Raw genomic sequence first — 17937 nt, forward strand, 5'->3', positions numbered from 1 at the left:
TGCTGCTTCATATTTTTGTGTGATATATATAGCTTTTTTTCTGGATACTTATAATAAATAGGAAATGATCCCAATTGGTAGTTTGAATGGTAGTATAAATAGTAATGATTTAAATGGTTAGCTCACTTTCATACCATTTACAGCAACTGGTCACAAGATATTTTGAAAGAAAGTCATACAGGTTTGAAACAACATGAGGGTGTGTAAATGATGACAGAATTGCCATTTTTGGATGCATTTCTCTTTTAAGCTTTCAGCAGACATGTTAGTTGTATATATATGTGCATTTGGGTGTTTCTAGGGTGGCCTCATTATCTCAGTAAAGAGTTCAGTAAATGTCAACTTTCTATAAAAAAAAAACAAAAGCAGAAGTGTGATGCTGATGGTGTTGGTAGATGACGCCTGGTTCACACACGAAAACAGGAATAAGAGCCAAGAATACATGCAGAACACACACATCTGACATGAATCTGCTCTCACCTCTTTCCTCACATTTACTTGTACAAAACAATACAACAATGACAAACTGCGGGGAAAACCCACAGCCGATCTTGAAAGCAGAAAATCCCCTCTTTTGTTCTTCTGAGATGCCGTTATACATTTAAGGCAAAATAAGGATTAAAAGAGAGACCGACCTGAAATAGGATCATGATGCAACGTGAAATCAGAGGTTTCTACGCAAAAACGGTGTTGCAACAGATCTTGCGATTCAAGTTTGAAACTGGGTTGAATTTAAAGAAACAATTCAAGCTTTTTTTTTTTAATGGAAATGTGCATCGTGCTTAAAACAAAAGAGTGCTCCAGGTTTCATAAAAATATTTCTGAATCAGTTAAAAAAAAAAAAAAAAAAAAAAAAAAAAGGTCACACACAAACACACAAAATAAAAACAACAAAACAAAAAATAAAATAAAAATAGCAAAACAGCTCAAATAAATAAAACAAACTGAAATATATATAATAAAATAAAATCTATATAAATTGTACATTTGTACAAAATGTACATTTTCAAATGTACATTTTAAAGGTCTTTGTAATGACATCTTAGTAAAAAAAAAATGGTGATTTGTATAAAAGCATTTGTTAAATTAATATTTGCAAATGCAAGTTGCTTGGGAACTATAAACAAGAGTTCAGCTAATAAAATATACTAATGGATGAAATAATTATTTCTTATTAATAATAATATATTTAATCATGCATTGAATAATGGTGTCTTCTATTTGTGTTGATATTTCACTTGGTCACCTTTAAAAGTGTTTTGTTTTGGTTTTGTTAATCTGTTTTACTTTCATGTGAATTAGTTTAAAATATATAATAAAGCAGAAACGGCAAAGCAATGAACTTTTAAAACACTGTATTTAAGAGCATACTGAAATGACGTGTGTGGAAACATTTTTGACAAAAATAGAAGACTCTCTTGAATGCATGACCCATTGACTTCCATTGGAAGTGCATTACTTTAATTGTGATTTCAGCTTGTGAAATACATGAAAACACTTTGGGACAAACCAAAATGCTTTTATATGGTAACTGACATTACCATAAACTTTATTTGTACTGAATCTGAAATATTCCTTTATTGTGGACCACCAAAAATCCAAATTGAGGTTTATAAAGCAGGGGGTGCTATGGAGCAACTGCCACAGACAGCAAAATGAACCTGGAAACACTGGAAACACTTATGAGGAGAAAAAAAAATGTGCAAGGAAAAGAAAAATTGGAGAAGACAGGAAAAAATAAGTCCTTAAATCCACCCTGACAGCAATGGAATATATATATCCAAGAATATAAATGGAACAATGGAACATTGAAATATGGCTGATCACACTGCTCTCATTAATAATCAAGTCATAGATGTACAGCTATAGAATATTGACTGTAACCAAGGTTACGGCTCAGCCAATAGGAGATGAGGAGAGGGGCTGTAGTGGGCCGGTCGTTCGGCAGCTGGTGGAGCCTGAAGCGCAGACTCTCCATCTATCAATAATTTAAGCCAGATTCTCCCTCTCGCTGCATTCATATCGCTCACGGACAAGCATAAAGCGGGTGGAACACAGATGATGTCCTCCAGTAAGAACAGGAGGAGACTATTATTTAGAGAAGCTACAAAGCTAATAGGAAGGGGAAAATGCAGGTCCGGTCTGATCGTGAGTAAAAGAACAGAAATGAGAGAGAAAGATTTGAACAACAGATGAACCAATCAGATACAAACTTCTAAAAAATTAACAAAATATATGCAAACCTGTAATGTGAAGTTGCTTTAGATAAAAATTAGCGCTGTCAAGCGATTAATCACGATTAATCACATTCAAAATAAAAGTTTTTTTAACATAATATATCTGTATACTGTGCATATTTATTATGTATATATAAATACACACACATACAGTATATATTTTTATATATGTACATATTTACATGTATATTTATATTCATATAATTAATATTATAATAAAATATTTTTTAATATATAAACTTAAATATATTTGCATGTGTATTTATATATACATAATATACATAGTACACACATATATTACGTAAAGAAAAAGTTTATTTAGAATGATAAAAATACTAATAAAAATACTAAACACTAATAAAAATACAATTAAATTTAAAGCAAACCAGGGTTATTATAGAAAACCCTTTTGTTACTTAAAATAAATTTTAACTAAAAAATGAAGTTAAAAACAATATAGACACTGAACAAACGAATAGTAATAAAGATGACAAAAACAAACTGTCGAAAAGCAAACAAAAACAAATAAAATGAATATAATATTGACTAAAATTAAAAGGAAACAAAATATATGAAAAATTAAATATGAATTAAAACTATAATAGTAATTTAATGATAGCAAGACTGATGGGAATAACATAAAATAAAATAAAATTAGTAGAAATTAGTATATATATATATATTTATTTATTTATTTATTAATAATTAATCATATAAATATAACAAACCAACCAAACAAGTAATCCTCATGCGGAAAATCTATACAAATTTAGATTTTCAAATATGCATTTTAAAGGCCTTTGTAATCTTAGTAAAAATAAATTTTCCAAAACATAACCCCAAATAAAGCTGCTGCCTAATGGTTCTTTGGATAAAAGCATTTGTTAAATGAATAAATGTAAATGCAAGTTGCTTGAGAACTGTAAATAAACAAGAGTTAAGCTAATAAACCATACTAATGGATGAAATAATTATTTCTTCTTATTAACAACATATTTAATCATGCATTGAATAATGGTGTCTTCTATTTGTGTTGCTGCAAAATGTGTGTGACCTTTATAAGAGTGACTTTTATCACGGCTAAAGGGGTGTAAGATATTTCACTTTGTCATCTTTCAAAGTGTGTTGCTTTAGTTTTATTAATCTGTTTCAATTCTCCATCACCCATGATGGCATGTGTTTTTTTTTTTTTTTTTTTAAAGTCCCTTGAAATGCACTAATGCAGTTACAAATAAAACTTCTTAACATAAAAATTTTAACATAAAGCTCGTTATTTTTAATTTGACAAGCATAAATGCTGATGTCAGATTTAGAGAAGTTTGCCTGAAGGGTGATGTGAATCTTTAGGGATGTGGCCGGTCATTTTGCCCGCACATTCTCTCAGATATCTGTTCCCAAAGGTCTAAGATTAAGAACGATGTTAAAGAATTCAAGAGGGTTTGCATCACTAAATAAGGCCATGAGTGGAGCGGCTGTCAGTCCGTGGAGATGAAGCATAGATTTATACTGGCACATACATCCAGTGATCTGACCGCACATCGGCGGACACTTGTCATATTTCAAGGCCTGAATAACTGAATAAAAATGTCTTTGCAAACAAGCTCAGTGCTCAGTCTGTACAGTACATGAGGTTTGTTAAAGCCTACGTTATATCAAAATGACCCTATTTACAGTCCTAATAGATGCTTCTGGTTTTACTGTGAATGATTCATCAGTCCACATTGTTCTAGCAACAACTGTCTTCATCTCTTTCAACAAAGTGTAATAACCTGCTCCACTTCGAAATGAATTTCCTTTTCGGCTGACGTCACCAAAAGGTCAAGGTTTGGTTGGTTAAGCACAACCCTGTTAACACCTGCTTGTAAACACTTAACCACACCATCTGGCTCTATTGATGGAGATGCGCAGTATGAGAAAAATATAAATCATAAATATTTCATTATATAAAAAGTAAATGTTTTATTCATTTATCCAGTGCAAAATGGACTTGTTATTTTTGCAGCTCAGGATGTGTTGTTTTAGTATCATCAAGATACTATTATAGTTTTTATTAATATAAAAAAATAAATAAATAAAATATTAAATACATTATTAGTTTTATTTTTTATATTAATTATTTTAATAAAATAAAAATATAAAAATGTGAAAATTTTGTTGTGTTTTTGTCATATATATATATATATATATATATATATATATATATATATATATATATATATATTATATAATTTTTTTTTATTATATTATATTATATTATATTATATATTCAATATTTTTTTAACATTGTGGTAACATTCAGGTAATAACGATTTTTTTTAAATGATTTTAGTGTTAGTTTAGTTAACTATAACAACCCTGACAGTCACTAGTAAAGTGTTTGTTCCTGGACTATGTTTTCATTTGGAAATAAAATGGTCTCTGAACGCTATTTCATGTTGATTTTTAAGTCCTTAAGTAAAGGTAGGAGTCTTGTGAGTTGCACCGAATAAAGATTAAGTTTAAATCTATATTAAAAAGGTTTATCTAATAATTCTGTTGTACCAAACTCTAAACTTTGTTTAAAAAACATCTTGGTTTTAATTTAAATGTAAAACAGATTACCTTTAATTACGTTTCTCCATAAACTCTCATTTAAAATGACAAACACAAAATGACTAAAAACAAGGAACAAACATATAAAATTACTTTAATCTTAACTAAAATTAAAATGAAAACAAAAATAATATATTAAAAAATGAAATATTGAGTAAAACATTAATAGTATTTCAATGATACTGATGTAATAACATAAAATAAGAATAAAAATAAAAACAAAATAAATCAGCAGAAATAAAAAAATGTATACAAAAAAGGTAAAAATAATATAAAAAACAATAACAAAAACAAATAAAATTTCTATAATCTTAACTAAAATTAAAATGAAAACAAAAATAATATATTGAAAATGAAATATTGATAACTTAGTATAGTATTTCAATAATACTGATGTAATAACATAAGATAAAAAATAAAAACAAAATAAAATTAGTAGGAATAAAAAAAATAAAAAATGTAGACAACAAATTAAATATTTTTATATAACAACTTAAAAAATAAAAATAAATAAAAATAATATAAAAAACAATAACAAAACAAAAAATAAAAAATAGCAAAACAGCTCAAAGAAAACCAAACCAAACAGACAATAATCTTCACACTGAAAATCTATAAAATCCATACAAATTATATTTTTAAATATACATGTTAAAGGTCTTTCTTACGACTTGACTAATTTAAGTTACAGAATGTAAAAAAATTGAGGAAAGGTAGGAGTCTTGTGGGTTGCACCAAATAAAGATTAAGATTTAATCTAGATCAAATCAAGGTTTATCGAATAATTCTGTTGTTCCAAACTCTAAACTGTTTTAAAATAAACTTGCATTTAAACCATCCTAGTTTGAATTTAAATGTAAAACAGATTACCTTTAATCCTGTTTCTCCATTACTTAAACTCTGATTTAATCCCAGTTGTGGTTTAACTTTAAATTTACAGGTTAAAAGGAAATGGAATATTAACACTGTTGCTGTTTAATCTGCACAACAGATGAACCAATTTGATACAAAAAAAAAATAAAAAATATGCAAACCTGTAACTGGTTAAGTTGCTATAGATAAAAATAAATGTACAGCAAACCAGGGTTATTATAGATAACCAAAACTTTAAAAATTAATAAATAAATAAAATAAAATAAAACAAGTTTTGCTACTTAAAATGAAATAAATTGTAAAAATTAACTTAAAAACACACAAAATGTCTAAAAACACACACACAAAAAATAAAATTACTATAATCTTAACTAAAATTAAAATGAAAACAAAATATATCAAAAATGAAATATTGTTCACAATTATAAAAGTATTTCTATTATAACCCTAGATCAACAAATCTCTGATTAGCTTTAAAGTTTGGTGAATTTAATCCCACCCTTGTTCTCCGAGCTCCGCTAAAGTCCCATGAGTGTGGAGGCGCTGTGAACACATACCAGACGTGCTTCAATGTTCTAGCCAACTTTTGACTATTACACACACAGCCAGATATGCTGGACCACAAACACCAAACATACAGTTACGTAATCAGCCATTACAAGCCTTTAACATCTGTACAAGAAGGAACCCATAACACTGTCTCCAGACAGCGAGTGTGTTTACATGCACAACACAGAGCTGATAACTTCCACAAATCAGCTTATTATAAATACCTGAGAATATAAACAGACAGACAATGCACACACAAGAATGACAGTAAAGTAATTTTAACAACTTAATGCATGTAAACACACTCCGTGACATAAGACTTGACCGCTCTTATCAAGTTGTAAATGAGCAACACTGGTCAGAAAAAGCTTTGCAAGGGAGCTTTTTCCTCTGAGGAAATCTACACAGGAAGTACATAGTTTGATCTGCCCATAGATTACATCATTGTCTGACCCACTGTACTAGATTCATGCCAACACGCATGACTCATGTAAAACTTTCAGATCAAATGCAATGCATAACCAACAACACAGACATCAATGCATTAAGTAAAATTAAGTTAAGCACTGATAATGCACCATCCAAAGTTCATCCACCAAGAAAAGTACTCAAAATGGCGATTTAGACAATGTAATAAACTATTATTTTCATGCATTTATGACGCTAGGTTCAGAACATCGCTGCAGAGTTGTTATGATTAACTAAAACTATTTAAAATAAATTTTGGTGTTTGAAATAAAACTAAACTAATAAAACATAAATATTACATGAAATCTTAAAGCTTAAATGTAAATAACTAAAATAAATACAGTAGCTGAATTACTAAAATTACTAAAAATTAAATTTAATTAAATTGAAATAAAAAAATTAAACCAAAACAGAAATATTAAAAATGTCAAAAGCACATAACAAAAAAAAAAAGTAGACAAATAAAAAAAAAAAATAAAAAAATCTAGATTAAAATACTAATAAGCACTGCATTTCTGTCAGGATATCATGCTGCTTACCTTGATGCAATTGACCAGGTCGGTCTGGTAGTAGCGGTCGTGATGTGCGTTGGCGGCCGCCAGTGTGAGAAGATATTCGTTCCTCGCGTGGGTTGCTTTAGAGTTACAATCGCTCCTCTTTGCTTTCAACTGAAACATACACATAAGGTCCAAAACTTCAAGAAGTGCAAAGCACAAGGCTCTGGAAAATCCATTTAAATGGACATTTAATTCAGAAATTACAATTTTATCATCATTTAGACTGTCAATAGTTCGAAAAATGTAACATTTAGTTCAATCTGAACTGCCATCACTTACATTCAAATTTTGGCCTTTCCTCACTTAAATGAGAAGTCCACTTCCAAAACAAAGATTCATATATCATGTACTCACCCCCTTGTCATCCAAGATGTTCGTGTCTTTCTTTCTTCAGTTGTAAAGAAATTATGTTTTTTGAGGAAAACGTTCAGGATTTTTCTCCATATAATGGACTGATATGGTGCCCCGATTTTGAACTTCAATGTGGCTTCAAACAATCCCAAATGTGGTTGTAAACGATCCCAGCCGAGGAAGAAGGGTCTTATCTAGCGAAACGATCGGTTATTTTCATTAAAAAAAATACAATTTAAATACTTTTTCATCTCAAACGCTCGTCTTGCCTTTCTCTCCTTGAACTCTGTGTATTCTGGTTCAAGACAGTTAGGGTATGTTGAAAAACTCTGATTGTATTTTCTCCCTCAACTTCAAAAATCATTTCAAAATCATCCTACATCGCTGCAGAAGTTCCAACCCAGTCTTTGCAAAGTGAACATGCAAAGAAGATCAATAACCCTTAACAAAAAAAGATAAACAGCGATATAAGGCGAGTTGAGGGAGAACATGAGATGGGAGTTTTTCGACATACCCTAACTGTCTTGAGTCAGAATACACAGAGTTCAAGGAGAGAAAGGCAGGATGAGTGTTTGAGAATAAAAAGTATTTAAATTGTATTCATTTAATGAAAATAACCGATCGTTTCGCTAGATAAGACCCTTCTTTCTTGGATGGGATCGTTTACAACCACATTTGGGATCATTTGATGCCGCATTTAAACTGCATTTTACAATGTTTTTTTTTTACAAAATCGGGGCACCATATCAGTCCATTATATGGAGAAAAATGCTAAAATGTTTTCCTCAAAAAACATAATTTCTTTACAACTGAAGAAAGAAAGACATGAACATGTTGACAAGGGGGCAAGTACATTATATGTGAATCTTTGTTTTGGAAGTGGACTTCTCCTTTAATGCTGTTAGAAGATTTGAAATATAGTGCATGAGTTGCATGGACTAATTTTATGGTACTTTTTTGTAACTTGAAAGTATAAATCATCTACTTTTTCTTGCATCGAAAGCCTCAAACACCTTACTTTGTGTGTTTTATATATATATATCCAGTCCTATATAAGTCCAGCTGTGTAAAATATGACGGAATGTTGAATTTGGTTCCTTTATTCTTTTAATTTCCCTCCATCATAGTCCAACATGTGTCTGACAGAAGACCCAAAAACATAGCAGCCACGCCACACTAACATGGCACAAAAAGTAAATCAGGTTTGAGAGCGGAAGCAAAATGTTTGTCAAAGAAACAGACAGACGGTGGTGTTTACCTTCACACTGGCCTTCTGTAAACTTATCCTGGACTGGAATAGGCCCAGCTTCGACCTGAGAGAACACAGAGCAGGTATTATAAATCACAGCTATATCAGACCCGGCGGAAGGAATAGGCAGAATAAATGAAAGCCCAGATCAAAACCATCTCAGATTTGTGTCGAGAAGGAAGCAGACATTATAAATCAAACTAGAGTGGATCACTCCTGCAACCTGTGAAAGGAAGGAAGGAGTTTTCTAAAGCTGGCAAAAATCAGGTTTTGCCATTGCTGAGATGACTCCTTATCTTAAAGGAACAGTTCACCCCAAAATGAATCATTTATTCACTCTCATCTCATTTTAAACCTGTATGACAGGAGATATTTGCACAAACCATTTATGAAAATTAAATTTTCTGTGTTTATGTCAGATTTCCATCTGGATTCAGAGATTACGTCCATATTATGTAATCTCGAGTCATATTCATTAGAGATCAGAGTTGTTTTGGGGTTTGCATGAAATTAAAGACACATTAAGGAGATTCTTTCCCATCTTCCTCCTACCGCTGAGAACAATAACTGATTCTAATTCAGCTTTACTGCCAGCCATGCTAAGCAGGACAGCATCGATAGCCAAAATCAATAGAAGAACTGAGCGAGGAGCTCACAACACCATACCACTGGACTCGACTTTCGCCTCTCTGTCTAATCCGGTCTTGGCAGAAGCTTTGAAATGGCAATTGTAGTGTGGGTACAAATGGCCCTTGAAGATGAAGAGAGATGGTTGAGTGTGTTTAACAAATTCTGCATCGGGTTAATAAATTGCTTTGAACAGAGTAGGGTATTCCCTACTGGGGGCTTAAGTATCAGCCACGGAAATGCATATTTAATGAAGGCATCTCAACACATTGCCACATCTTTTATATTCTTTGGCGCTTTTAATGCTTTGAGTTTGTGATTCTGAGCCTAATATCTTTGATAAGGTGGAAAACTGCTCTGTGGAATGGCATTTTAAATTACAACACCAAAATACGCACATATTCTTGGAAAAAGCTCAAAAAGCTCAGAGTAGAGCATTGCGCTAACAATGCCAAGGTCATGGGTTTGATTCCCAGGAAATGCATGAACTGATAAAGAATACTTTTAATGCAATGTTACTTTGTATTAAAGTGCTTGGCAAATACACAAATGTAAAAAAAAGGATTTATGCTCTACTGAAAAATAATTAAATTGCAATGGTCATGGGTTCGATTCCCAGTGTAATGTAAATAAATGTAAAAGGATTTAAGCTCTACTTAAAAATAATAAAATTGCAATTTTCAAATATGCACATTTTTATGGAAAAGGCATTCTAGCAGATCATAGCGCTAGCAACACCAAGGTCATGGGTTTGATTCTCAGTGAATGCATGAACTGATAAAGCATACTTTTAATGCAATGCATGATACTTTGTATTAAAGTGTTTGGCAAATACACATATATAATAAATAAATAAATTGCATTGCTAAGATATGCACATTCTTATGGAAAAGACTTAAAAGTTCAAACAGGAAAGCGCGGTGCTTACAATGCCGTGGTCATGGGTTCAATTCCCAATGTAATGTAAATAAATGTAAAAGGATTTAAGCTGTACTGAAAAATAATAAAACTTAAATTCTCACATATGCATGTTTATCGAAAAGGCATTGCAGCAGAGCATAGCACTACCAACACCTAGGTCATGGGTTTGATTTTCAGGGAATGCATGAACTGACAAAGTGTAACTTACCTTTTCAAAAGTTACTAGTATGTCAATTTTAGGTACTGATATCCACAATAAAAGTATTAACATGCACTTTAAGGTACTAATATGTATCACTTAGGGGTAAATATGGTACAAAGAAGTACCGCTTAGCTTTTGTAACTTAGAGTACCATCCCAGTGACAGCTTAATACATTTTTTTCTGAGAGTGTAGTGGTTATTCTTTAATTAATGGGACTCAATTAATGGGACAAGCACTTGTGAAGTGTGTTTCTGATCCGGGCACCTCTGGGACCGTTTGCACCTGCAATACCAGACGCACTTACTTGGATTCAATGTCGGCCTTTTCCCGCACAGCCTGGGCCATCTGCTCCAGCTCAAAGTATTTCTTTTTGGACTTGGCCAGATCCTTCACTGAATCCTGGAGCTCTGCCTGGATCCGACCCAGCTGCTCAATGCACTGCGGGCGGCCGTCGTGGGACAGCAGAGAAAGGGAGAGAGAGGGGACGTTAGAGAATTACATGATCATCGGGGCACAAGGCCGAGGAATGAGGTTGGTACCTTTTTCAGCTGCTGTTCTTTATAGAGGCGTAAGGTTTTGGCGGGGTCCGTAATCTCATTCTTGTAGTTGTCGCAGACGTTGAGTCGAGACTGGGTCACCTGGACGGTGCCTTCAAGATAAGCCCGCCACACTCCATACACATTCCTGCAGCAGGAAAAACGTGGTTACTGATTGCAAATGCTATTTATGGACTGGTATTCCCATGCAAACAAAAAGGAAAGACCTATTTGGACAGTTTCTGATTGCACGCATGTACAGTAAAAGAACATTAGTACAAAAGTTTGCAACAAAAGTTGGACTGCATTCAGATGGCAATTCATTTACTGATTGTCCTTCTAAACTGGAAGTTTGCTTCCGCAATTTACTTAACTTACTCAAGGTAAAACATTTCCTACTTGTTGCATTCTATTATGGTATAATAGTATATCTACAATAAAAAAAACCTAAGGAAAAGTGTAAATTTAAAAAAAAAACTGGATATACTGACTCTTAGTCACTGTAGTTAGGTGGCCATTTGATTTAAATAGTTCACGCATAAATGAAAACTAACCCATGATTTAATCGCCCTCAAGCCATCCTAGGTGTATATGACTTTCTTCTTTCAGACATATACAATCAGAGTTATATTAAAAAACATCCTGGCTCTTCCAAGCTTTATAATGGCAGTGAATGGCTGTTGAGATTTTGAAGTCCAATAAAGTGCATCCACCCATCATAAAAAGTCCTCCACACAGCTCTGTTGGGTTAATAAAGACCTTCTGAAGTGAATCAGTGCGTTTGTGTAAGAAAAATATCCATATGAATCTTTATAAACCATAATATCTAGCCTCCGCTAACTGTCGTACACGCGTTTACGAGAGAATGGCGTAGAGGAGAGAGGAAAAAAAAACACAGGTCATGAATTAAAAGTACAAAATGAGGATTTGTAAAGAAAAATGTCTGAGAATTTTGATATAAGCCAAGAGGAGACCGGTTTTCCTTTGCTGTAAACAAAACTTGGTTCTCACAAGACTAGCATATTCTCGCCTACGTCCTACATCATCCACTGGAACAACACTCTCTCGTGAATGCACGCACGACAGTTAGTAAAAGCTAGAGATTATGGTTTATAAAGTTTTAAATATGGATATTTTTCTTGCTTTAGAAGGCCTTTATTAACCTCCTGGAGCCACGTGGAGTACTTTTTATGATGGATGGATGCACTTTATTGGACTTAAAAATCTCAACACCCATTCACTGCCATTATAAAGCTTGGAAGATGCAGGACATTTCTTAATATAACTCCAACTGTATTCGTCTGAAAGAAGAAAGTCATATACACCGAAGATGGCTTGAGTGTGAGTAAATCATGGGGTAATTTTCATTTTTGAGTGAACTGTTCCTTTAATTCATGTAGGTCATTTCAAACAGCTATTCAAATTTTCAAAATTTCAAAATAGCAGTCCTACAGTAGTCAAAAAAGATTTGACAACTTTTAGCCCAATTTCTCTTAAAGGGACAGTTCACCCAAAAACGAAATTTTGTTTTCGTTTACTTGCCTTGCATGTTGTTCCAAACCTGTATGAATTTCCTTTATTATGAATATTTCTTTTTTTCTTTCTTCTATACTATGGAAATCAGTGGCTACAGGTTTTTTCGTACAGGCACAGGAAATTCATAAAGGTTTGGAACATCATGAGGGTAGGTAAACGAAAACAAAATTTTATTTTTGGATGGACTATACATATAAGATAAAACTGCAATGAAATTAATCAATAGACAACTTTGAAACTTCGTTATGGCTGTGTTGGAAGATTCAAGAAACAAACTATCAACTGTAAAGCACCCATATAGAAACAACAGTCATTAAACATCAAAATACTTATGATTTCACCTTAAATTTGTTAAATATAATTTTTTTTTATTCACCTGTAGTCTGTCCTCTGGTCGTCCGGTTTGATCCCAGGCCAGTCCCTCTTCAAATACTGACTCGCCAACTTCTGCAGAGCCTGAAAAATATAAAAATAACAGCATAAGATGCTATCCCAAATAGTATGCAAAATACAAACTAGTATGTACAAAATCTCCCATGGTAATGTTTTTGGGTAATATTACCCAATCCCAACAGATTTTCAGCTGAATAAAAGGCTGGATATAAAAGTTAAAGGAGTAGTTCACTTCCAGAACAAAAATGTACAGATAATTTACTCACTCCCTTGTCATCCAAAATGTTCATGTCTTTCGTTCTTCAGTCATAAAGAAATTATGTTTTTTGAGGAAAACATTTCAGGATTTCTCTCCATATAATGAACTTCTATGGTGCCCCCGAGTTTGAACTTCCAAAATGCAGTTTAAATGCAGCTTCAAAGGGCTCTAAACAATCCAGGCTGACGACTAATGGTCTTATCTAGCGAAACGATCGGTTATTTTCTAAAAAAAATTGACAATTTATATACTTTTTTAACCTCAAATGCTCATCTTGTCTAGCTCTGCTTGAACTCTGTGTACTCCGGTTCAAGACAGTTAGGGTATGTCTCAAAACTCCCATCTCATTTCCTCCTCCAACTTCAAAATCGTCCTACTTTGCTGCAAAAGTACCAACCCAGTGTTTACAAAGTGAACATGCAAAGATCAAACTGCCTTTACAGAAAAAATGGTAAAACAGCGATGTAGAATGATTGTGAAGTTGGAGAAGAAAATGAGATGGGAGTTTTGAGACATACCTTAACTGTTCTGAACCGGAATACACAGAGCTCAAGAAGAGCTAGACAAGGCGAGCGTTTGAGGTTAAAAAGTATATAAATTGTAATTTCTTTTAAGAAAATAATATACTTTTTAACCTAAAACGCTTGTCTTGTCTTGCTCTACCCAAACTGTTTTTTTCCCCCAATTTAAGACAGTTAGGGTACATCAAAAAAACCTCTTATCTCATTTTCTTCCTCAATTTCAAAAATAATTTCAAAATCTTCCTACATCACTGCAGAAGTACCGACCCAGTGTTTACAAAGTGAACATGGAAAGATGATCAAACAGCCTTTACCAAAAAAGGTAAAATAGCGATATAGGGTGATTTTGAAGTTGGAGAAGAAAATGAGATGGGAGTTTTGAGACATACCCCAACTGTTATGAACTGGAATACACAGAGTTTACGCAGAGCTAGACAAGACGAGCATTTGAGGTTAAAAAGTATATAAATTGTAATTTCTTTTAAGAAAATAATCGATTGTTTCACTAGATAAGACCCTTATTCCTCGGCTGGGATCATTTAGAGACTTTTGAAGCTGCAATGAATCTGCATTTTTGAAGTTCAAACTCGAGGGCACCATAGAAGTCCACTATATGGAGCGAAATTCCTAAATGTTTTCCTCAAAAAACTATTTCTTTACGACTGGGGGTGATTAAATTATCTGTAAATGTGTTCTGGAAGTGAACTTCTTTAACTCAACAGTTAACCTAATTTATACAATCAAACACAAGCAAGACGTTTCACAACACAGACGTCTGCTGTACTGTTTTGCTGGTAGTGTGCATGTGAATTGGGACGCAGCTTCAATGTCTTGTAAACAAAGCAATTAACAAGCCATATGCATGTTCTCATGACCCTGTCATCAAACGTCATTTATCATGGATTAACACACGACACGTTACAAAGCAACCCAAATTCCAACGACTGTGACATATGTTTGCTGTTGGCATGAAGAGCGGAGAGTTTGCGCTCTCCTCTGGGAACATAAAAGGCCTCCGCTTGAAATTACACTTCCATAACTGCACAAACGCCACCTGACATATGGCGAAACGAACAAGGCGGCCTCACTTCCTAACATGTTCTTCTTCCGCCATATTGTAGATGGAGGAGCGGCCGATTAGCCGCTGACTTTGGTTGCGTCCCATCCCCACCTGCCCGATTCCCAGATACCAAACACAGCGGCTCGCCGCGAACACAGTATCTACAGTGTGTGCGGATGAGAGAATGGCATGTGTTTGTGTAAGCAGCAGGGAATGAAGCAGAAGAAAGGAGCCGTTCTCCTCAGCCGAGGGCGGCGGTGTGGCAGAGACTGGCCTCTTTCAGTCCCTCAACAGGACGCTACAGATCAGCTGGGCTGACGTCTTTTATTTTCCTTCCTCTGCATGACTCCCTCTGCGTATTAGAATAATCACTGGACGTGTTTTTCTAACACTCACATCACCGCTGGACACACACTCGTACTTATAAAGCGAATAAGACAGAATAAAAAGGTCAAAGAGAAAAGGAAACTTAAAACAAAAACGTCTCAGTGCGCACTAGGGCTGGGCGAAATGTTAAATATTAGCAATATACTCAGCATGATTTGGCAAATATATTGGCTTTATTTTTCTATGTCTTTGGACTAGTTTTCGCAATCCTTCAAAACACAAAAACTACTTATGATGTCTTTTTCAATTGATGATTTGTTCAAAATAACTCTTTATGACATTTTCATATATTTTAGTAAAATACCATGTAGTTAAACACTAAACTGTGTCTTTCAATATTATTTATACTGTAAATTTCTGTGGTTTACACTGGTGAATATAAATAAAAATGCATGGTAACACTTTACAGTAAGGTTCATTAGTTAACTACATTAGTTCACATGAACTAAGAATGAACAATACTTCTGCATTTATTAATCTTAGTTAATGTTCAACATCTACTAATGCAAAATCAAAAGGTGTGTTTGTTAACATTAGTTAATGCACTGTAACATGACTGTAACTAACATGAACAAACAATGAATGGCTGTATTTTTATTACCTAACATTAACAAAGATTAATAAATAATGTATTACTCATTGTTTGTTCATGTTAGTTAATACATTAACTAATGTTAACAAATAACACCTTATTGTAAAGTGTTACCAAATGCATTTATAAAATGAAATTTGTAAAACATTTTTGAACTTTTTTCCAATCGCTCAGTGTTGTTGTTCAGTAAATAAAACAAACAAACAAACAAACAAAAAACAAATATATATATGTATATATATATATATATATATATATATATATATATATATATATATATATATATATATATATATATATAAAAATATATATATATATATATATAAAAAAGACACATATGGTAATACATGCTTAACATCTTCAAAAGTAAAAGATAACATAAAATACATAAATTAATACCATTTTTGCCCAATTATTATTTTTTTGTACATTTATTTATATTTATAAAATAATAATACTAATAATACTAATAACATACATATACATATATATATATATATATATATAAAATTTTCAAAAGGAAAAAATAAAATAAAATACATAATTAACTAAATTAAACCAAATACAAATTATGTATTTTAAATATTTTAAAAAGTTTTGAAAAAAAAAAATATATATATAATTATAAATAAACTATAAATAAATAAATGTATGAATCATTAAAAACAAAAAAGATTTCCTTTTAGAAAATATATAAATATACAGTTATGATTTGGACTGTTGATTATATTCAGTATACATAAATGTATTGCACTAAATGGCTTACAGTATCTTCTTTGATTTTCTGTTTCAAATTACTTCAAGAACAGTGGAATATAAAAATCCTTTTTCTTATATAATCCCACAAACTTTCATAATATGTATTTTTACTGAAGAAACACACACACACAACCACAACAAAAAGAAACTAAGGGTTAAAAAAAAAAAAAAAAAAAAAAAAAAGGTACTGGACATGCTGTCACAACAACTGGTAAGAACGGCACCAGAAGGACACAACTGCTGTGTCTTAAGAAGAGAGCCACAGTCGAAGAAAGAATAATGAAAAACAGGAGAAACAGGAGCCACTAATGTAAACATGAAGAAAAATGAGCTTGTCTAAGCATGCAATCAGGCAAATCTGACAAAACCAATAAAAGATTCACAACCGTCCTGTCAAATAAGGCCTGAATGTCTGAAACCTGACAGTCAGAAATGCCAGCTAACAGCACAGTTAAGGGTCAAGCGTGGTGCATGAAAAGCATGCAAGCACGAATCTCTCTATCCCAGCGTGCATCATGGATACATTCTTAGTGAACTAATGCATTTTAGTCCAGGGAGGTGTTTAGACTCGGTTGATTGTTGCTTCCAGATCTACAGTCTACCGGTCTACAGGCGTGTGCCGCGTCTGCTGAAGCGTAGAAGTCAATTCGAGACTTCCGCAGTCGAGCTCAGGTAATTACAGGCAAACACAGCACTTCATCTCCATAAACACCTGGTGGAGCGGTTGTCATGGCAACCAGAACAGTCATCCTGTGCGGTCTAGATAAGGCGGACCGCTGCTTTGAATCGGCGTGGTTTGGCTACACAAAGCTGAGCTGTAGTCGGTCACGAGGGACCATGGGAAAATTCACTGAGATCATTGTATTAATAACCCAGACTGTTTTTTTTTTCTGATTTCACATGAAAATGTAATATCATAGAAAGATATAAGCTTTAATGATGAAGTGTGTAATTTCTGGGACTATAGTGTCACCAAACAGAAATGCACAAATATTAATTGCAAGTTAAAAATTGCAATTGTGACTGAAAATGCCCTTTTTCCAGGTTTACTGTGGCAAAATTATATATATATATATATATATATATATATATTTTTTTTTTATTTTTTTTTTAATAATATATTTAATAATATAGTATTTATACATAATTACATTATTATTATTATTATTATTATTATTATTATTATTATTGTACAGTCATTTTTATATAATTAAAATTTTCTGCCCAATTTATGTATTATTATTATTATTATTATTATTAATATTAT

At 32.7% G+C, this 17937-nt stretch overlaps 1 protein-coding gene across 2 annotated transcripts in view; it reads right to left on the bottom strand.

Moving 5' to 3' along the window:
• The window catches only part of LOC127180621 (F-BAR and double SH3 domains protein 2), a 101527-nt gene that overhangs the window by 34017 nt on the left and 49573 nt on the right, over positions 1-17937 (bottom strand). For both annotated transcript variants that reach the window (XM_051134789.1, XM_051134790.1), the window contains exons 4-8: positions 13076-13155; positions 11167-11311; positions 10932-11065; positions 8886-8940; positions 7259-7387 (exon numbers count right to left, since the gene is read on the bottom strand). In XM_051134789.1, coding sequence (XP_050990746.1) covers positions 7259-7387; positions 8886-8940; positions 10932-11065; positions 11167-11311; positions 13076-13155 — 543 coding nt within the window. The remainder of the gene's footprint in view (positions 1-7258; positions 7388-8885; positions 8941-10931; positions 11066-11166; positions 11312-13075; positions 13156-17937) is intronic.

The sequence above is a fragment of the Labeo rohita genome, chromosome 18 (genome assembly GCF_022985175.1).
Source record: "Labeo rohita strain BAU-BD-2019 chromosome 18, IGBB_LRoh.1.0, whole genome shotgun sequence".
Lineage (NCBI taxonomy): Eukaryota > Metazoa > Chordata > Actinopteri > Cypriniformes > Cyprinidae > Labeo > Labeo rohita.